The sequence below is a fragment of the Chiloscyllium plagiosum genome, unplaced genomic scaffold, assembly GCF_037043375.1.
Source record: "Chiloscyllium plagiosum isolate Xiang-an unplaced genomic scaffold, Cpla_swu_hap1 HiC_scaffold_2, whole genome shotgun sequence".
Classification (NCBI taxonomy): Eukaryota; Metazoa; Chordata; class Chondrichthyes; order Orectolobiformes; family Hemiscylliidae; genus Chiloscyllium; species Chiloscyllium plagiosum.
Genome location: NW_028270140.1, coordinates 116,138,402 through 116,159,347, shown reverse-complemented (window position 1 = coordinate 116,159,347; position 20,946 = coordinate 116,138,402). Strand labels below are relative to the sequence as shown.

At 40.8% G+C, this 20,946-nt stretch overlaps 1 protein-coding gene across 1 annotated transcript; it reads right to left on the bottom strand.

Moving 5' to 3' along the window:
* Window positions 1–1,954: 1,954 nt before the first annotated feature.
* Window positions 1,955–20,736, bottom strand: smn1 (survival of motor neuron 1, telomeric). Its single transcript, XM_043707884.2, has 9 exons — window positions 20,629–20,736; window positions 20,406–20,477; window positions 14,271–14,393; window positions 11,356–11,550; window positions 11,098–11,259; window positions 8,637–8,708; window positions 6,931–7,044; window positions 3,146–3,211; window positions 1,955–2,112 (listed from the first exon to the last, which is right to left on the bottom strand). Exons 1-8 carry the CDS (start codon window positions 20,680–20,682, stop codon window positions 3,158–3,160), a joined length of 846 nt encoding a protein of 281 aa, XP_043563819.1. The 5' UTR covers window positions 20,683–20,736; the 3' UTR covers window positions 1,955–2,112; window positions 3,146–3,157.
* Between the last annotated feature and the right edge of the window lie 210 nt (window positions 20,737–20,946).

Here is a 20,946-nt window from a genome sequence, read left to right as displayed (position 1 = left end):
AGTACAGCTGCTTCAATGATTTTCCCTCTATGATAAAGTCAGAAATGGGTATATTTGTTGATGACGCACAATATTCAGAATCATTTGGGACTCCTCAGGTACCGAAATAGTTTGTACCCAAATGCTGGATAATATCCAGGCTCGACCTGATTATTGGCAAGTAACTTGCATGCCACCCAAGTGTCAGGCAATGATTCTCTCAAACAGACAATCTAGCCAAAATTTAAAAACTATTTCAGCTCTTCAACATCTAGAAAGTCATAAAAGTGCTGGAAAATCTCAGCAGGTTGGGCAGCATATTTGGAGAAACAGAGTTAAGGTTTCAAGTCAATTAACCATTCTTCAAAATCCAATCACCCCACCCTCTCTTAAAATTGAACATTATTACTATCACTGAATTTCTCACTGTCAACGTACAGGAGGTTTTGACTCAGCACAAACTGAACTGGACTGGCCTTATAAAATGTGTGAATGCAAGAGCAGGTAAAAGGCTAACTCACCTCTGAATCATCTACAAGGCAGAAGTCATGAGTAAGATGTTACTTGATTGAAATGAAGTTCAAGTCAAGAAGCTCAACACCCTCCCGGCAAGTCTAATTGACTAATAATCTACCACATTCACAGTCTTAAACAGAAATGCACAGTGGTAGCAGGGCATACTAATCGCAAGATGCACTGTAGCAACTCACCTAGACTCATCATCTCTACCACTTCAAAGACCAATAAATGTTTGGGAACACAACCACCCCTAGTTGCCCTCCAAGAACATGACTTTCTTACTAGAATGTAATCGCCATTCCTTTATTGTTACTAGTCTTGAGTTCTCACTGGCGAATTGTGGCATTCCCAAAGACACCTGGGAATCATTGGCCCAAGATTGTCCAAAGCGAAAGAGCAGCATCTGGAAAGGCATCGAACACCTTGAGACTTGCCATCAGGAAAAAAATAGTGCAACCCTTCTGCTGCTTTTGCCTGTCACATTGATGCCCTACCCACCCCTTCCTATGACCACCACCTGCCACAAGTGTACCTGCCTGTGGTAGCCACATCGGTCTGTACAGCTACCTACGGCCTCACCCTGAGAGTTGAAGGGAGTTATCCTCATCTGCAAGGGACTGCTGACGATGACTGGGTTAAAATCCTGGCACTCCCTTCATAATGCTACTGTAGGATTACCTGCACCCAAGGATTCAAGGCAGGTCACCACATTCACAAGGACAGTCAGGGATGGGCAATAAATGCTGGCTCAATCAGCATTCCCACAGCCATGGCTGAGTTTTTTTTTTAAAAAATCAAGCAATGAGTCTTCCATTACTTTGAACATATGTCATTGAAGATAATGGAAAAGTTTTGAGGAGTCAAGAAATTAACCAAAGAATAACCATTTTTTATTCAACTGTTTTACCCACTTCACTGATAGTGTATTGCTGGTTTGTTTTTAACCTGTGCTGGTCTTCCCCAATAGTACTATGGCATTAGCAGCATTTGGGCTGGATCATGAATTAGTTATCGATTTCATATGGTTGTTGCTAATGGTAGTAGTTCTGTACATGAGTCAGTAACTAGTAGAGTTACACTTATGTTTCACTATCAATAACATTCCCCTTCCTGGCACCATTCAAGACAGAGACTTGTTCTTAATCTTGGCAGACATTGATCAGAATTTAGGATATAAAGAAAGGGTTCAGAATTGATTCAGATTCCACACCCCGAACGTCAAATGATTTTTTTTCCCCTTTACTGATGTTGACAAATCTGTCTTGCCAGTCTTTTGTTCTTTATTTCTGATCATACCTTCCCTTTCCATAGAACCACATATCAAAAGCTTAAGGTATAAAGAATATCCACAACCCATTGCATGTTGACGATTTGTTTAAAAACAGTTAATTTCAGGAAATTTTTCAGTTATGCAGCATCCAAATCAGTGCACTTATTGCCTTATAACAAACAAAAGTAATTGAAACCAAAATATTTTATTCACTATTCGATACAAAGCAGATACTCAATCCCAACGATCCCCAAACAATGGCTTATTCATACAGAAACCAATAACATTTGAACATAATCCATTGCAAAATGATGCACTCCTCTCCTTGGGAGAGAAACGTTCACCTGCAGAGAGAAAAAAAAGAATCAGTCTTTTTTCCCAGTTCAAGCACAGAAGCACAGTATGCACGATGGGTAATTCCCAATGGACTTTGTACCCATCAAACACAGTTTCCATAGTCAGTTTCAAATCTTGTCAGCATAATACTACTTATGGAAAGATAAATACGAAAAGTGATGTGTCTCAGGAGTTAGTGCTGAGGCCTCAACTCTTTACAATTTATCTAAGTGATTTAAATTAAGAGACCGCAGGCTTGTTAGGTAGAGGTAGAGCTGAAAGTCAGTTGTGTAGAAGACAGAAGGCACCTAAAAATGGTTATAAATATGTCAAGTGATTAGGCAAACATCTAACAAATGGGGTATAATGTGGGAAGATGGAGAATTGCCCATTTTAGTAAAAAGAATAAATGGTCACGTCTACATGTGACCCACAGTAACATGTCTGGCTCTTAACTGCCTTCTGAAATGGCCTAGATGGCTTTCAGTTCAAGGGAAATCAGGGATGAGCAATAAATACTGGCCTTGCCACTGATCACCACATCCCACAAGAATAAAGGAAAAAAAGATCTTAGTCAGGTATGACTTGTTGTGGGTCATTCACGGATATCACCCAGAAAAAAGAAATCAGCTTCATTTGCAAGTCTGAACACTAAAGTGGACTCTACAACTGCTTTTGTGCCCCTGAACTAGGGAGAAGCAATAAAGAGATAGCAAGAGTTTGTCATTCAATGTCCCCCAGCTGCACGTGAACCTTGGACAAAACAGAATCAGTTTGATTTCAATTCCCTCCCCAGTTAAATAACTTGGAGATTCTCTAGATTACTAACCATCTAGGTTAATACATGGACAAAAATAGAAATTGCAGGAAAGGTGCAGCAGGTCGGGCAGCATCTGTGCTGAAGGGTCACTCAACCTGAAACGTTAACGCTGATTCTCTTCAGAGTATTAACCTAGATGATTATTAACCTAGATAATCTCTGAAACTGCAAACATGCAGGTACAAGCACCTTCAGGAACTGATGAAAATAAGTAAGCTTACTTTTCTAACAAACTAAGAACGAGGAGTCTTCCCCATGCCTGCTTCCAGTCGACCTTGCTTGAGACCCTACAGGGAAAAACATAATGAGTACCAATGGTAAGCTTGTCTTTATCCAACATTTTTTTTGGCACCTAATAAACATCTCAAAATGATTCAGTGGGGCATCATAAAACAAAATAGAAAATATTCGGTAAGATGACCAGTATTCTGGTGAAAATAGATTTAAAGTGCAACACAGAGGTTACAGCACAAAAAAGGTCCTTTGGCCCACTGAGTCCGCAGTAATCAAAAGCACACATTTAACTACTCTAATCCCATTTTCCAGCATAAGGGCCATAGGCCTTGACATTGCAAGTACACATTAAATACTTTCTTAAATGCTTCTACCACGCTCAGAGGCAATGAGTTCTAGATTCCCACCATGCTCTGGGTTTTAAAAAAAAATGTCCTCACATTTCCTCTAAATGTCCTGTCGGTTATTTTAAGTCTGTGCACTCTGCTCACTGATCCCTCCACCAAGGGGAAAACTGCCTCTCGGTCTACCGTATCTATGCCCCTCATTTATACATGTCTCAATGACGTACACACCTCAGTCTCCATTGCTCCAAGGAAAACAACTCCAATCTCTCTTCACAACTAAAACTCTCCAGTCCAGGTCAAATTCTAGTAAATCCCCTGTGCACCATCTCCAGTGTTATCTGCGAATCCTCTTACAAGGATGCCTTCCTTGAAGAAGCTCTCTACCTCTCATTCCTGAAGAAGGGCCTGTGCCCGAAACGTCGAATCTCCTGTTCCCTGGATGCTGCCTGACCTGCTGTGCTGTTCCAGCAATAAAGTTTCAACCAGTGTTATCACACCCATCTTATAGTATGGAATCCAGAAAATCACACAACACTAACTATGTTGGGTTACACAGGGCTTATTGAGACAGAGGAACTGAAGGAAAATCAGTATTAGGAGGGAAATGGTGCTGAGGAAATTGATGAGATTAAAGGTTGATAAATCCACTTCCCAGAGTCCTCAAAAAGTGGCTCGGAAACAGTGATGCTTCAGTGGTCAGCTTTCAAGATGCTATAGATCTTAAACGTTCCAATGGATTGGAAGATAGCTAATGTAACCCAACTATTTACAAAAAAAAAAGAGAAAAATTTTAGACTGGTTAATCTGACATCAGTAGTGCTAGAGACCACTAAAAAAAAAATTAATAGCAGAGCACTTGGAAAACTGTGGCAGGATTGGACAGTCGGCACAGATTTACGAAAGTAATATCATGCTTAAAAATCTATTGGAATTCTTCATCAAGGATGTAACTCAACAGTTGATGAGTGGTAAACCAGTGGATGTGGTTTACTTGGACTTTCAGAAGGCTTTGATAATGTCTCACATAAGACATTAGCATGTAATATTGAAGTGCTCAGATTGGGGATAGTTAACAGGCGCAAATACAGATCTAGTTGGCAGATGGAAAATGAAGATTAGGAAAAAGTAAGTCATTTTCCAATTGGCAGCCAGCGACTAATGGGGTACTACAGCTATTCACAATACATGAGGGGAAAAAAAAAAGCAGGATTTCTAAATTCGCAGGCAACATAAAGCTGGATGGGAAGATGAACTGTGAGGAGGATGCAGAGATGCTTGTGATTTAGACTACATGAGTTTTTGAGCAAATGCATGGCAGGAGGAGTATAATCAGGATAAATGTGAGGTTCTCTCTTTGGTAGCAAAGACACAAAGGCAGATTATCTGAAAGGTGATAGACTGGGAAAGGGAGAGGTGCAACAAGTACTATTACACCAGTGGCTGAAAGTAAACATACAAGGACATTTGGATAAATACATGAATAGGAAAGGTTTAGAGGGATATGGGCCAGGAGCAGGCAGATGAGACTAGTTTAGTTTGGGATTATGTTAGGCATGGATTGATTGGACTGAAGGGTCTGTTTCCATGCTGTATGATGATGTGCAGCAGGCAGTGAAAGTGGCAAATGGTATTCTGGCCTTCACAGCAAAAGGATGAGTACAGGAAGAGGGATGTCTTGCTGCAATTGCACAGGGCTTTGGTGAGACCATTCCCACAGGACTGTTTGGGGTCTTGGTCCAGGTAGAGTATGGAGGGCAACAAAGGTTTATCAGATTGATTCCTGAGATTATTGGATCAGTTCAGACCATATTCACTGTAGTTTGGAATCTATAAATTTCAAAGGGGGAGGGTTCAGTTAACTCATTTGGCCAGGTGGCTGGTTTGTGATGATCAACATGTGGGTTCAGTTCTCATAGCAGCTGAGGTTACCATGATGGACTCTGCTTCTCAACCTCCCTCCCCACCATTCAACTCACTTTAATGAGCAGCCCTATGGTCCGGTCAGACTAAAGCAATTCTACATTTACTTTCCCTCTATTCCCGGTTTCTATATTAAGATAAAGATGGAACCTTGCTAAATATTAAAATTACAAAAAAAAACAATTGTTCCAGCGCAAAGTTGACTATTCGGCCCATCATGCCTGCACCAGCTCTTCAAATGAGTGTCATTACCTAGTGCTATTCTCCTACCTTTCCCCATAACCCTGCACACTATTTCCATCCAATGCCATCTTGAATGCCTCAACTGAACCTACTCATTGAACATATGTCATAGAAAAACTGTTGTGGTTCTGTTCGCCGAGTTGGAAGTTTTTGTTGCAAACGTTTCGTCCCCTGGCTAGGCGACATCATCAGTGCTTGGGAGCCCCCTGCGAAGTGCTTCTTTGATGTTTCCTCCGGTGTTTATAGTGGTCTGTCCCTGCCGCTTCCAGTTGTCAGTTTCAGCTGTCCGCTGTAGTGGTTGGTATATTGGGTCCAGGTCGATGTGTTTGTTGATGGAGTTTGTGGATAAGTGCCATGCTTCTAGGAATTCCCTGGCTGTTCTTTGTTTCGCTTGCCCTATAAAAACTCATAGAAAAACTTTTTTTCTCAAAACAATTTGATATTGGAAAACTTTTCTTTCCTCCCATAGGGACACTGGCATAGTGCAGGAAAGTAGTGAAGCAGAAGATCATTAGTTGACAGAGCAGGCTAGGGGGCGGATTGGCCCACTCCAGCTCTTATTTGGAGAAAGTGAGTACTGCAGATGCTGGAGAGTCAGAATCGAAAAATATGGCGCAGGAAAAGCACAGTAGGTCAGGCCCAATCCAAGGAGGAGGACTGTTGGCATTTCAGGAATAAGCCCTTCATCAGACAATCCTAATGAAGGGCTTATGCCCGAATCGTTGACTCTCCTGCTCCTCGTATGCCTGACCTGCTGTGCTTTATCGGCACCACAGTTTTCAACTCCTGCTCCTATTTGTTAACTGAGTGGCCAGAAAGAAATGGAAACAAACTCAATCCTCTCTACATTTTCTATCCACAGACAGTTCTAGGGAAAACTGGATCACCACACAAGGCAATAGCTCTGGATAATTTTCACCCTCTGAACACTGATGTAGCAAAGCTCTTACTGTTTCCGTACTGCAAGTCACTTTGGGGAACTAAATTTATGATTTTCCTGATGTGTATATCCATTATTCATTGTACATACTTTGAGTGTGCCTGGGACATTTTTCTAAAAATTCTAGGTTAAGCAGCATGGACATTAAAAATTCAAGATTACAAGAACCAAATTTAAAAAATCAAGCTGGACAAAAATAAAATGCACAAACACAAATCAAGATCACCTTTTTGAACCAAATACAGTCCTTGTACACAACTAACATGTAATTGAAGCCTGTAACAGCTTTACAAAAGTTTACTTTCACATTGTAAGTACTTACCAAATAATAACCAGTGTGATAGCCACTCATGTACCATGCTATTAGCATGCTTCCTAAAGCTTCCTCGTCCTCATCAGTTGAATCTGGCCCCATCGGAGGTGGAGGGGGAATTAACTACATTGGGATGAAGTAAAGTTCAGTAAAGAAATGTTTCAAAATTTCCAAAAAAGGTAAAAAGTATTCCTGTCTCATTTCAGAATTTAGAAACAAATTTCAGAGTAACCAGCCTCAAATCCATTTGAAGTTTTTTTTCTTTAAACAAAATACAAATACAAAATACTCAAAAAGGTCGGCATGGGGCTCAGTGTTTAGTACTGCTGCCTCACAGCACCAGGGACCATGGGTTTGATTCCAGCCTCAGGCAACTGTCTGTGAGGAGTATGCACATTCTGCAGTGTCCGCATCGGTTTCCTTCGGGTGCTCCGGTTTCCTCTCACGATCCAAAGACATGTGGGTTTGGTGAATTGGCCGTGCTAAATTGTCCAGTGTAGGTTGGGTGCATTAGTCAGGGGTTAAACATAGGGGAATGGGTTTTGGTGTCATAGAAATGTTACTCTTCGGAGGGTCAGTGTGGGTTTGTCAGGCCGAAGAGCCTGTTTCCACACTGTAGGGATTCAATGAGGTAATGTTTTATAAAAAAAGAATGAAAAACTGAAAGCTGGCCAGATTTCTCCAGTCTGCCCATCCATGTACCTCAATTTAAAAAAAATATGCAGATACCCTTTTCTACTTGAACTGTGGCCCAAGAAAAACACTCAAGCAACATGGGCAGTGCGAAAAAAAAAGTTGACGCTAATACATTTCACAATTTGTTAAGTAAATCAGTTAAGAACTTAAATTGAAGAAATAGTTCAAGCATATAATTTTGCATTTTGACAATTTCCAATATAACAAATGAAGTTAAAGACATATTGCAACATTTTACAAATAAAGTGTTTCTAAATTCAACTCATTAAATGTTCATGAGCAAAGCAGTGAGGAGATACCAAAGCACAAATTAATTTGTGATCGCAAAAACACAGAAAACAAGTCTATCCAAATTTCACGTTATTCAACCTCAAAATAGCAACACACCATTGCTCAAAAATTCAGCTACTTACTCAAAAATCCCATTCATTTAGGCATTAAGATGCTGCATATACAAACCAAAGTAACAGAAGTAAACATCCAGTGCCGCTCAGTGCAAGCTGGAAGAACAATACCTCATTTTCTGCTTGGGAACCCTACAACTGTTTGGACCCAGTATAGAGTTCTATAATTTCAGGGCTTGAACACCTTTTCCTGTGTGCTTACCCCAACCCCCCACATACTAAGCCTGGTCATCACATAGGCTGCTAGTACATACAACCCATTATCAGCTACTAGTGATCCCAGTTAGCAGCTACTCATTCTCTCAAGCTGACCTTTATTCACTCCTTTATCTGCCAACTATTTTTCCCTCTCTCTGGGCTCCATTGTCACCTGAGATTTACTCCTTTCCTCTCTCCCCACCTCTTCTCCAACTCACATACAAAGTTCTGAAGAAGGGTAATTGGACCCAAAACATTAACTCTGCTGCCTAACTTGCTGTGATTTTCCATCAATTTCTGATTTTGTTTAAGAGTATTTATCAGCTCCACTACAATACTACAACTAACAGCACACAGCAGCCAGCCTAAGAAATCTACCTGCAATTTTTGGTACTGCATAACAAGAAATTCACTCACTGGTGGTCCTGCTGGAACAGTCGGTAACCATCCAGGTAAGAAAGGCGGCGGACCGTGAAATTTTGCACCAGGCTGTACAGAACAAAAAAGATTAATTTATAATATAAAAATACATAGACAAAACAAGAGAAACAGATTATTCAATCCAACAAGTCCATATTAACCTATACCCTCCATGCAAGCAAATTCTTCTAAACACATACACATTAAAAATTCCAATTTTTTCTCCGTCCCAACTGGTCAATAAATTAATTAAAATCAGACAGCATCATTTTTGTTATTCATATTCAATTCTCTATTTTGATCTCAACTTCTTTCGTATGCTTCCCGCAATTTGTACACAAACAAAGCCCTCAACTTAAAGCAACTTAGCATAAAGGAACTAAGGTTTATCTTTACTAATGGAGCACTTTACTAATGGAGCATTTCTTATATTTTTCTGCTTGGAATAGTACTTGCACTTAAGGAAGATTATGGTTATTACAGGTCAACCATCACAGTCCCAAAAGATTTCCTTAGGGTAAAGTCCTGGCTCAAACACCATCACCTGCTTCAGTAGTGACTTTCCCTCCATCACAAATGTGGGTACATTCACGGAGGATTTGACAATGCTTAATACCACTCAACACCTCCAGTACAAAATCAATCTGTGCCAGTATGGAGTGAAGCCTAAACAATAGTATGCTTTGTACCATTAAGTAACGAGTCATGCAACACAATTACAAGGCAATTACCATTTCAAACAAAAGAGAATCAAACAGGTGGGGGAGTCCAGAACTAGAGGACATAGGTTTAGGGTGAGAGGGGAAAGATATAAAAGAGACCTAACGGGCAACTTTTTCACGCAGAGGGTGGTACATGTATGGAAGAGCTGCCAGAGGAAGTGGTGGAAGCTGATACAATTGCAACATTTAAAAGTCATTTGGATGGGTATATGAATAGGAAGGGTTTGGAGGGATATGGGCCAGGTGCTGGCAGGTGGGACTAGATTTGGGTTGGGATATCTGGTCGGCATGGACGGGTTGGACCGAAGGGTCTGTTTCCGTGTCGTACATCTCTATGATTCTATCCTCCCCTGACATTCATCTGCATTACCATCATAGAATCTTCCACTGACAACTTTCCAGGGGAAGTTACACTGTCAAGAAACTGATCTGAACCTATCTATATAAATATTGCGGCTACAAGAGTTGGTAAAAGGCTTTGAATTCCAAGGCAAGTAACTCACCTCCTGACTTCTCAAAGCCTGTCCACCATCTAGAAGGCACAAGTCAGGAGCGTGATGGAATACGGAAATAAAAAAAAGAAAGTGCTGGAAATACTCAGCATGGCTGGCAGCATCTGTGGAAAGAGAAACACAATTAATGTATTGAGTCGAATGTGACTCTTCTACACATTACACAGTGTGATGGAATACTCCCCACTTGCCGAGATAAGAACAGCTTCTAAACCATCAAAGCTGATCATCCCATTGAAGACAAATTAACCTGATTGATTAGCATTCAACCTGCCACCTTCAACATACACTCCATCCACCACTGGTATACAATGGCGGAAGGGTGCATCATCTACAAGATGTATTGCAGAAACACACCAAACTTCCCAAAACGATGACCTTTACCATCTAGAACAAAAGCAGTAGCCACAAGATCCCATGAAAGGCACATACTATCCTGACTTGCAATTATATTGCTACTTCTTCAATGTCATGGCATCAAGATACTAGAATTCCCCTCCTAACAGCACTGTGAGTGTACCTGCCTCATATGGATGCATTGCAGAAAAGAGACTCCTTACCACTCAATTGTATTGGGAAAATCCTGACATTCACAGAAATGAATATTTTACAAAGAAGAATAAAAAGAACTGTATATTGTATTTACTAAACAATCAGAATTGAACAGAATCATTTAAATGTAGTTCAATAACAGTTATTATAGCATCAGCACACACAAGGTAGTCAACTTCTATTCCCACTACAGTACACGCATTGTTCAGAAAAAAAATGCCTGGGGTATGAAGTGCTCAAAATCTGCAAAAAACTCAAAAGAAAAATACAGCATGAGGCATAAAGGAGACGGGGGTGTGGGATGGAAGAATAAACAGGATACAAGAGAAAGATTTGGCTAAAAGACAGTGCAGAGTAAGAAAATGAGAGCAAAAAGTATCAGGAGATCATGATGAGCAAAGTAACTCAAAAGAAAAAAGGACAGCAAAAAGCATTAAAAATCTGGTAATAATCCTTTAATTTCAAGACAAAGTAGATGCACACATGCTGGCCAGAAAGCACTGACTCTTCAACTTCGCAAAAATTCTCAACAGAGTTAATTACATAAAAGAAACATGCTTTTAAAAGTATACTTATAGTAGACAAGACAAAAAAATTAATATATATTTTGTGTTTATGTAATTTAAAAATAAATAATAAAATTTCACTAGGCATTTCTATTCAGGCACTTACAAAGCCAAATCCTGGCATTTGTGGTGGTTGAGGGGGAAGACAGTGATTCCAGGTAAACTGATCCAATGGTGTTTTTAATTTGGTTTCATTTGATTGGCGAGATTTATAGACAGGTGAAATGGCATCACTTTCATCTGTTGATTGCTGGCTGAGCCCATTTTTCTAAGTACAAAGAAAAAAATAGCTGTTAAATAGGCTTACCAGATTGTGGTAGGACAGATATTTTACGTAGCAAAAGCACAAATTATTATTGCTCACCTGTTTAGAACTCTCATTGTCTGCCTCAGAGCTGTCAGCTGGAACCAGCTCTGCTAGATTCTGCTCCTCTTCATTGCCATAACCAGTATACATCACTACACATGTTCCACGTTTTTCATTAACAGACTTAATCGTAGCCGAGTACATGTTGCCATCTTCAGACCACACTGCATGACAGGCATCACCAACTCGCCACTGTGTTGGGACAAGAGAGAAGAAAGTGAGTCTGCAGATGCTGGAGATCAAAGTTGAAACTTTATTGCTGGAACAGCACAGCAGGTCAGGCAGCATCCAGGGAACAGGAGATTCGACGTTTCGGGCACAGGCCCTTCTTCTTCAAGAGAGAAATCAAATTGTTTAAATTTCAATTCGGAGAAAGTGAGGACTGCACACACTAGAGATCAGATAAAAAAATGTGGCACTGGAAAAGCACAGCAGGTCAGGCAGATAAGGGGCTTATGCCAGAAATGTTGACCCTCCTGATCCTCGGATGCTATCTATACAACAAAATACTGCACCAAATCTATCACATTCTCATTCAGAGGAAGATGTCCTTTATGCATTTGAAGATAAAACAAAATCTAAAATGATTAAATTCATTCACAAGCTATCAATGTCTGGCTTAAGCAGTCATTAACATAAAGAACAATATGAAAAGACCTGAAAATGAATAAGGAAGAAGTCCTCAAACCCACTAATTCAAGATTGGCATACACTTACATGTTGTAATCAGCATTGTCTATTGCATAACTTCACTGTTGACATTGATACTGTTTATGCACAGTCGTGTAGAGAAATATGAATTCCAATGTAAAGCTTGAAAGTAACAAATATTTTCAAGGTAAAGCAAATGCTGGAAAGGTGACAAAAACTATCAAGTACCGGAAAAACTCAGCCAGTCTGGCAGCATCTGTGAAAAGAAAAATAGAGTTAGCATTTGTATTTGAGTAAGACATCTTAAGAGTGTACTCGTCTCAAATCATCAACTCTATTCCACTTTCCATATGTTACCACACCTGCTGAACATTTCCATCATTTGATAGTTCAAAGATTTTACCAAGCTGGACTAATAATAGCCTTATATACCTTAAAACTAATAATATCGTTATATACCTTAAAAATCATATCCATATAGATTGATATGAAATTAATGACCAATTTTTAGCCTGAATGTATTTCCTCATCCATAGCTTAGTTTGTGAAAAGTTTCGGTCAAAACATTCATCCTGGCTTTCATCCATCACAGCAAGCAGCAGATTCACAAATTATTTCAGAATTATTAAGGAGAAACTAGAAGGAAGAAGTGAATAGAAGTTACAATGGTATATTTAGATGAGGAAAGCAGATGACAGTTTGAATGGACTGTACATGCTGGCGAGGCTACATTATATGGTCTGTTTTGGTGCTGTATACCCTATGAAATCCTCTTTAGGGCCCCCTCTAATTAGTTTAAAGCCCTTTCCATTACCCAAATTATTTGATTCTGCAGGACACTGGTCCTAGCACAGTATTTTTAATTACTTAATAAAGATTTCCTCAGCAATATCATCATCTCTTTCTATTCATGCATCACAACCTCTTCAGTTACCCTGCTCCCTCAAAGAGGTCTGCAGCTGCAACTTACCATCCCTGAATCACATCTGTGGCCACTAAAATATCCTACTACTTGAACTATCAAAGTCTCAAATGAACAATTAAGCACTCGAGTACAGATTCAAACTGGGTCTAAAAGTTGGAGATAGTGAGGACTGCAGATGCTGGAAATTTCTCAGACCCCTTCCCCCCTCCCCAGTCTTGATGAAGGGTCTTGCCCAAAATGTCGACTCTCCTGCTTCTCCAATACTGCTTGATCTGCTGTACGTTTTCTAGCTCCACATTTTATCAACTCTAAGAGAAGGTAAACGCTTCGCCATAATCCTTTGATACTTCAGGATAAGTCCTTAACAGTAGTTAAGGACTACTGTACAGTATGGGCGGCACGGTGGCACAGTGGTTAGCACTGCTGCCTCACAGCGCCAGAGACCCGGGTTCAATTCCCGCTTCAGTCGACTGACTGTGTGGAGTTTGCACGTTCTCCCCGTGTCTGCGTGGGTTTCCTCCGGGTGCTCCGGTTTCCTCCCACAGTCCGAAAGATGTGCAGGTCAGGTGAATTGGCCATGCTAAATTGCCCGTAGTGTTTGGTAAGGGGTATGGGTGGGTTGCGCTTCGGCAGGGCGGTGTGGACTTGTTGGGCCGAAGGGCCTGTTTCCACACTGTAAGTAATCTAATCTAGTCACCCTCACTTGTTTTGGCATTCTATCTGTTACTAGTCACTTATCAAATTTACATCCAGCAATCAAATGATCAAATGTTTGGGAAAACCATTTCATGTCCCACCCTCAGGGGGTGGGGGGCTTTCAAGCCATGGTTTAGAAATTCTTGATTTATGCCTAACCCTGCCTTCTTATACAGGTCTCACCAAATATGGAACCAGTTCCAAAGCCCTCTGTCCTGCACCCTGGCTCTAGCCAGGTTTTCATCTCCAGGTTCTAATTCGTCTTTCTATATTTGCCTCTTGGATATTCACCTCTCTTTCAGAAAGCTCTGTAATTGCAACTGGGTGAAAGTGAGGACTGCAGATGCTGGAGATTAGAATCAAGAGTGTAGTGGTCAGGCAACATCCAAGGGGCAGGACAGTTGACGTTTCGGACAAAACCCCTTCATCAGGAATGGATGATAAGCGCTTTTGCCCGAAATGTCGATGCTCCTGTTCTTCAGATGCTGCCTGACCTACTGTACTTTTCCAATACCACACTTTCAACTCTGCAATTGCAACATACCAAGCCTGAGTCACATCTGTCTTTTTCTTCTACATTCTCACCAAAAATACCCAGCAGTTTTAATTTTTAGGATATAAACAAGAAGTATTATTATACCTTTCTCTCTGGATGCACGTGACTCTTCTTTCTGTTTTTGTTTTTCTTCTGTTTTTGTTTTGTTCCAGTCCTACTGGAGTCCTTGGTAAATGGCTGAATATATTCACCATTCTTCAGGGCACTCTGAAGGAAAAGGAGATCATCATTATCAAAAAATATTCCAGGAAATATTGATACAAATCTTTATGCCCCAGGAAAAAAAGAAGACAATTTTTTAATTAGGAGCTATAAGGGAATCAAGGCTTTTGGGATAAAGCAGGAAGGTGCCATTGTAGATTATTAAAATAGCCATGGCCTCACTGAATGCCAGAGCAGACTTGATTGGAGAATTACCTACTTCTTTTCAGTCCTTTAAGATTAAACTTTCACAGACATCTGAGCTCAGGGTATTAGATCCTTGTTATATCTTAAATATTTTCTGCCTCCTCACAGAACAAAGCAGAAACAAGACACTTCCCGGGGGGTAGTTGGGAGCGAAGAAAATGTAAAACAAGAGAAACAGGTCTCAGGCACTGATCTCTGTTTCCCAAGCTCTATTTTCCTACTGGATTCAGAATTCCATAGTCAGTGTCAGAGATTTCATCTAAGTTCCAGTAATCAGGATTGGCACTCTTCTGAAAATAACAATTTTTTTTAAAGTGCAAAACATACTGCCAAACAATGAACACTAAAACTCAGAGTGACCGAGACAGAGAAAAATGAGATATGATGACTTTGACAGTCATCTTCATCTAGGAAAGTCTAGCCTATAACAGGAGAAACCTGTAACAAATGTCACACCAGTCCATTTCAGAAGGCTGACCAGACAAAGTTAAGTCAGCTAACTGAGATGGCATGGCATATCTTCAGAGAGGATCTTGTCTCTGATATTTGTCAATCTTAGAATAACAAACAGGATACACAAAATAAGTATTATACTACTCTCATCTAAAAGGATTTTTCTCCGTTAAGCCCCTGGTGATTCTACAATATGTTTAGATATCAGGCACATTTTTTAAACGCAGGACCTCTGGAGTGGTTAGGAATGTTGTTAATAGAATATCTGAGGCAGGAGAGAAATTTGAAGCACTTGTCTTTGTCTAGCTTGCCACAGCAATCTAAAGCCCCAAACTGCCCATGATCTTTGAAAATTAGTGTGTACAGGAACCAATCAAGCAAAACTTAAAATTCAACAGTGCAAACTAGATCAGTTATTCTCTCCAATTCAATCTACTGTTGAAGAGATCATGCGAAATGATGATTGACCATACTCTGAACAGACACCTAAAATGTGATTGTACTAACACAAAAACAAGTCATTCCAAACTTTTTCCACAAATAATGCCATCAAAATCAGACTAACTGCTTACTAAATCACTTTTGCTGTTTATTGGACTTGACCATTAGGTAAAATTTGGCCCCTTATGGTTACTGAACAGTGCAAGTATCAATCTTAAATAAAATAGAATACCCTTTCTTTCAGGGAATTTTCCCTCCAGGTTCCAAACTTTGAAAAATGTTCTTCTAGCACAAGCCAAATTTTTCAAATCTGGATCATAAATTAATCCGCTTCCAGTTTGATTTAACAGTCAGTCAATTTACTGCACAAAATATTCCATAAACTAAAGACACTAAGGCAACAGGAACACATTCCATGTGGACGGAAAACGTGCAATCATTCCTACAAAAATCACTCATTTCAATTATTGGTTATAAATCCTGTCCTTGGATTTCACTATTGTTACTTCTATTTCTCCCTCATGTTATTACGTTTCTTAAATTCCAAAAGTAAAATCATTTGCTTAAACTTCGCCTTCCACTCATCTACCTATCCAGTTAGATGTGCCATTCAACAGTCAGCCAAAAGCAGATCAACTAGCCAATCACCTTCCGACTGTGTCCCAGTCCTTATTTTGTACAAATCAACTTTCATATTTATGTCCAAGACAACATAACTGTTCTTCAATGTAATAACTCCCCATCAGAATCTTTAGGACACCCTGAGAATCTAAAAAGGTGTTTGTGATCCCAACTGATGGTAATACTGAACAAGTCATATACCAGATAGAAACATGGCTTAACAGACCTTAAGTTTTATTTTGCAATTTGTTCAACACGGTCGCTGAACAAGAGGCTGCCAATGTACTTTTAATAACGTTCCTTACAAAGAAAAGAAAGCTATACAAGACAACTTGCAAAGATCTCATTACAAACAGCAAAAATAAAAATTCAATTCCTTTCTCCAGCAACATCCTTCACAGACACTCATTACCAGTGAAGTATTACTATTAGCTTCATTCGAATTTACTACTCAATTAGTGAGATTGCATGCATTTTTTGGATTCTTTCTGCACATTCACTACATGCGATTCCTTAAAACCATAGTATATGGGAGCATGAATTCAGCCTAAGTCTGTCCCACCATTCAATTAGAGCTGATATGTTTTTCAACCCCATTCTCCTGTCTTCTCCCAGTAAACCTGAATCCCCTTACTAATCAAGAATCAACCCATCTCTGTCTCAAATGGGCTCAATGACTTGGCTTCCTCAGCCCTCTGTGGCAATGCGTTCCATAGAGCCACCACCTCTGGATGGATCATCTAAGGTTCACTCTAAGGCTGTGCCCTCTGGTCCTAGTCTCTCCACTAATGGAAACATCTTCTCCAGGTCTACTCTACTTAGGCCTCTCTTTATCTTGTAAGTTTAAGGTGAACACCCTTCATCCTTCTAAACATCACCACATACAGACCCAGAGTCCTCTTCACATGACAAGCCCCTTCAATCAAAGAGATTATTCTGTAAACCACCTCTGAACCCCCAAAACCAGTAAATCTTTCTCTAGTTACAGGACCTAAAGCTGTTCCCAGCCCTTATATAGATTCTCCTTTACATCTCTGCTGTTGTATTCTAACCCTCTTGAAATGAATGCCAACATTGCATTTGTCGTCCTAACTACCAAGTGAACCTACATGTTAACTTTAAGAGAATCCTACACTTGGAGTCCCAAGTTCCTTTGTGCTTCATATTTCCTAAACCTTTCCTGTTTAAAAAATAGGCTCTAACTCCACTCTTCCTACCAAAATGTATAATCTCATACTTTACCACATTGTATTCCATCTACCATTTCTTTGCCCACTTGCCTAGCATGTCTAAATCCTTCTGTAGCTTTCTCACTTCCTCAACACTACCTGTCCCTTCACCTATCTTTGTGTCATCTGCAACTCTCTGGCTCTCAGGCTAATTCATTGAGTCGGAGGTTGTTAACAGCACATATTCTGTCCAGTTCTTTTCTTCTGAATTCAACCTGCTTCTGGATTCTGGGCATTTGGGATTGTATTATAAACAACCAATAGTCAGAGGGAAATTGAAAAACAAACTTGTAAGGAGATCTCAGCTACCTGTAAGAATAATAGGGTAGTTATGGTAGGGGATTTTAACTTTCCAAACATAGACTGGGACTGCCATGGTGTTAAAGGCTTAGATGGAGAGGAATTTCTTAAGTGTGTACAAGACAATTTTCTGATTCAGTATGTGCATGTATCTACTAGAGAAGGTGCAAAACTTGACCTACTCTTGGGAAATAAGGCAGGGCAGGTGACTGAAGTGTCAGTGGGGGAGCACTTTGGGGCCAGCAACCATAATTCTATTCGTTTTAAAATAGTGATGGAAAAGGATAGACCAGATGTAAAAGTTGAAGTTCTAAATTGGAGAAAGGCCAATTTTGACGGTATTAGGCCAGAACGTTCGAAAGCTGATAGGAGGCAGATGTTCGCAGGTAAAGGGACGGCTGGAAAATGGGAAGCCTTCAGAAATGAGATAACAAGAATCCAGACAAAGTATATTCCTGTCAGGGTGAAAGGGAAGGCTGGTAGGTATAGGGAATGCTGGATGACTAAAGAAATTGAGGGTTTGGTTAACAAAAAGAAGGAAGCATATGTCAGGTGTAGACAGGATAGATCGAGTGAATCCTTAGAAGAGTATAAAGGAAATAGGAGTATATTTAAGAGGGAAATCAGGAGGGTAAAAAAGGGACATGAGATAGTTTTGGTAAACAGAATTAAGGAGAATCCAAAGGGTTTTTACAAATATATTAAGGACAAAAGGATAACTAGGGAGAGAATAGGGCCCCTCAAAGATCAGTAAGGCAACCTTTGTGTGGAGCCACCGAAAATGGGGGAGATACTAAATGAATATTTTGCATCAGTATTTACTGTGGAAAAGGATATGGAAGATATAGACTGTAGGGAAATAGATGGTGACATCTTGCAAAATGTCCAGATTACAGAGGAGGAAGTGCTGGATGTCTTGAAATGATTAAAGGTGGATAAATCCCCAGGATCTGATCAGGTGTACCCGAGAACTCTGTGGGAAGCTAGAGAAGTGATTGCTGGGCTTCTTGCTGAGATATTTGTATCATCGATAGTCACACGTGAGGTGCCGGAAGACTGGAGGTTGGCAAACATGGTGCTACTGTTTAAGAAGGGTGGTAAAGACAAGCCAGAGAACTATAGACCGGTGAGCCTGACCTCGGTGGTGGGCAAATTGTTGGAGGGAATCCTGAGGGACAGGATGTATATGTATTCGGAAAGACAAGGACTGATTAGGGATACTCAACATGGCTTTATGCGTGGGAAATCATGTCTCACAAACTTGATTGATATTTTTGAAGTAACAAAGAAGTTACAAAGAAGTTTGATGAGGGCAGAGCAGTAGATGTGATCTATATGGACTTCAGTAAGGCGTTCGATAAGGCTCCCCATGGGAGACTGATTAGCAAGGTTAGATCTCATGGAATACAGGGAGAACTAGCCATTTGAATACAGAATTGGTTCAAAGGTCGAAGGGTTGTTTTTCAGGTGACCAGTGGAGTGCCACAAGGATCAGTGCTGGGTCCTCTACTTTTTGTCATTTACATAAACGATTTGGATGCGAGCATAAGAGGTACAGGTAGTAAGTTTGCAGATGACACCAAAATTGGAGGTGTAGTGGCCAGCGAAGAGGGTTACCTCAGATTACAACAGGATCTGAACCAGATGGACCAATGGGCTGAGAAGTGGCAGATGCCCTAAGGGGCAACGTTTTCACAGAGGGTGGTATGTGTGGAATGAGCTGCCAGAGGATATGGTGGAGGCTGGTACAATTGCAACATTTAAGAGGCATTTGGATAGGTATATGAATAGGAAGGGTTTGGAGGGATATGGGCCGGGTGCTGGCAGGTGGGACTAGATTGGGTTGGGATATCTGGTCGGCATGGACAGGTTGGACCGAAGGGTCTGTTTCCATGATGTACATCTCTATGACTCGATGACCTTCTATATGTCACAAAAGCTCAACTTAATAAACACCTCAGCAATTATCTAATCAGATACTTTATGTAGTTAGTTAAATGCTATTTTGAGTCTGCTTAAAAAAAAACAACTTTGATGTTTTAGGAAAAAAAGTCACCTTCACAGAGCTGAAAATCAAAAATCCATTTGCCTCTACTTTCAAACCCATGTTTCCACATAATATTATAAAATTTCATTAACATTTAAAAAGGACAGTAGCAGAGAGGTCATCCACTTGAAACCTTAACTTTTTCTCTCCATCCCATACGCTGCAAATTTTCGGAATTCACGTTACGATAAACGCACGGTCTATTGAAGGTTAAAAATCACACAACACCAGGTTATAGTCCAACAGGTTTAATTGGAAGCACACTAGCTTTCGGAGCGTCGCTCCTTCATCAGGTGATCGCTCCGAAAGCTAGTGTGCTTCCAATTAAACCTGTTGGACTGTAACCTGGTGTTGTGTGATTTTTAACTTTGTACACCCCAGTCCAACACCGGCATCTCCGAATCAGGTCTATAGAAGGTAACCCACGATCTCTTCCTCAAAAATATCTTCCAATCTTCAATTGAAGACACTAGCGACAAACCGCTACGTGTTGACTTTTTCCTATATCATGATAAAGACAGAACTTCAGAACTGAATCAGAGAACGTGTGATCCGCTCTGAGGAAGGGTCCGGGGACCCGAAACATTAACTCTGCTTTCTCTCTGCACGGATGCTGCCAGACCTGCTGAGTTTCCCCAGCAACTTGTGATTTCTTCGGGTCATTTTTGTTTTATTTTTAAACCTATCCCCCCGTGACTTCGGTGCATGAAGCCGACTTACTTTGAAGGAGGTCACCGCCTTGTCGTATGCTTTTATCAGCGCCGTGTCGTCCCAGATGTCCGAGTCGTCGCTCTGAAATGAGGAAAAGGACATAGTGAGCGGCCGGCTGGACCGGGGGAGGGAGGAGGAGGACAGGAAATCCCCGCCGCCCCCCGGAGACCCATCCCCACATCGGTTCCTCGCCGTTAGCTCGGGCTCGGGCTCGGGCCAAGGCCGCTATTACCTGTCCGCAGCCACGCCTGAACACCACATCTCCCACTTGACTGTCCTCCCCCATGATCAGCGCCCAACACCCGCACACGGCGCACCAGCCACCTCATCAAACTACGACCAGTCCGCTGCTGATAGGCCCAAAGGACTGCCTACGTCATCATCAGGCGACCTGATGTTTGGGACATGGCATCCCTGTTCCCTCCAGGGTGTAGACCCTCTTTCTATGGTTTGATGTTTTTTTGGTGGTGAAACTCCACTCCATTTACTACTGTCCCTGATTCACAAATAATCACGTTTCCTTTCCCTAAGACACTGTAATAGCAGTTTG

Excerpts from the sequence above, each read along its gene's own strand:
- smn1 (XM_043707884.2), bottom strand. The coding sequence starts at position 20,682 with ATGGGGGAGGACAGTCAAGTGGGAGATGTGGTGTTCAGGCGTGGCTGC. Across the intron at positions 11,551-14,270 it reads ACGTGCATCCAGAGAGAAAG|TGGCGAGTTGGTGATGCCTG; the intron begins GTATAATAATAC and ends GTCCCAACACAG. Across the intron at positions 7,045-8,636 it reads CTGTTCCAGCAGGACCACCA|TTAATTCCCCCTCCACCTCC; the intron begins GTGAGTGAATTT and ends ATCCCAATGTAG.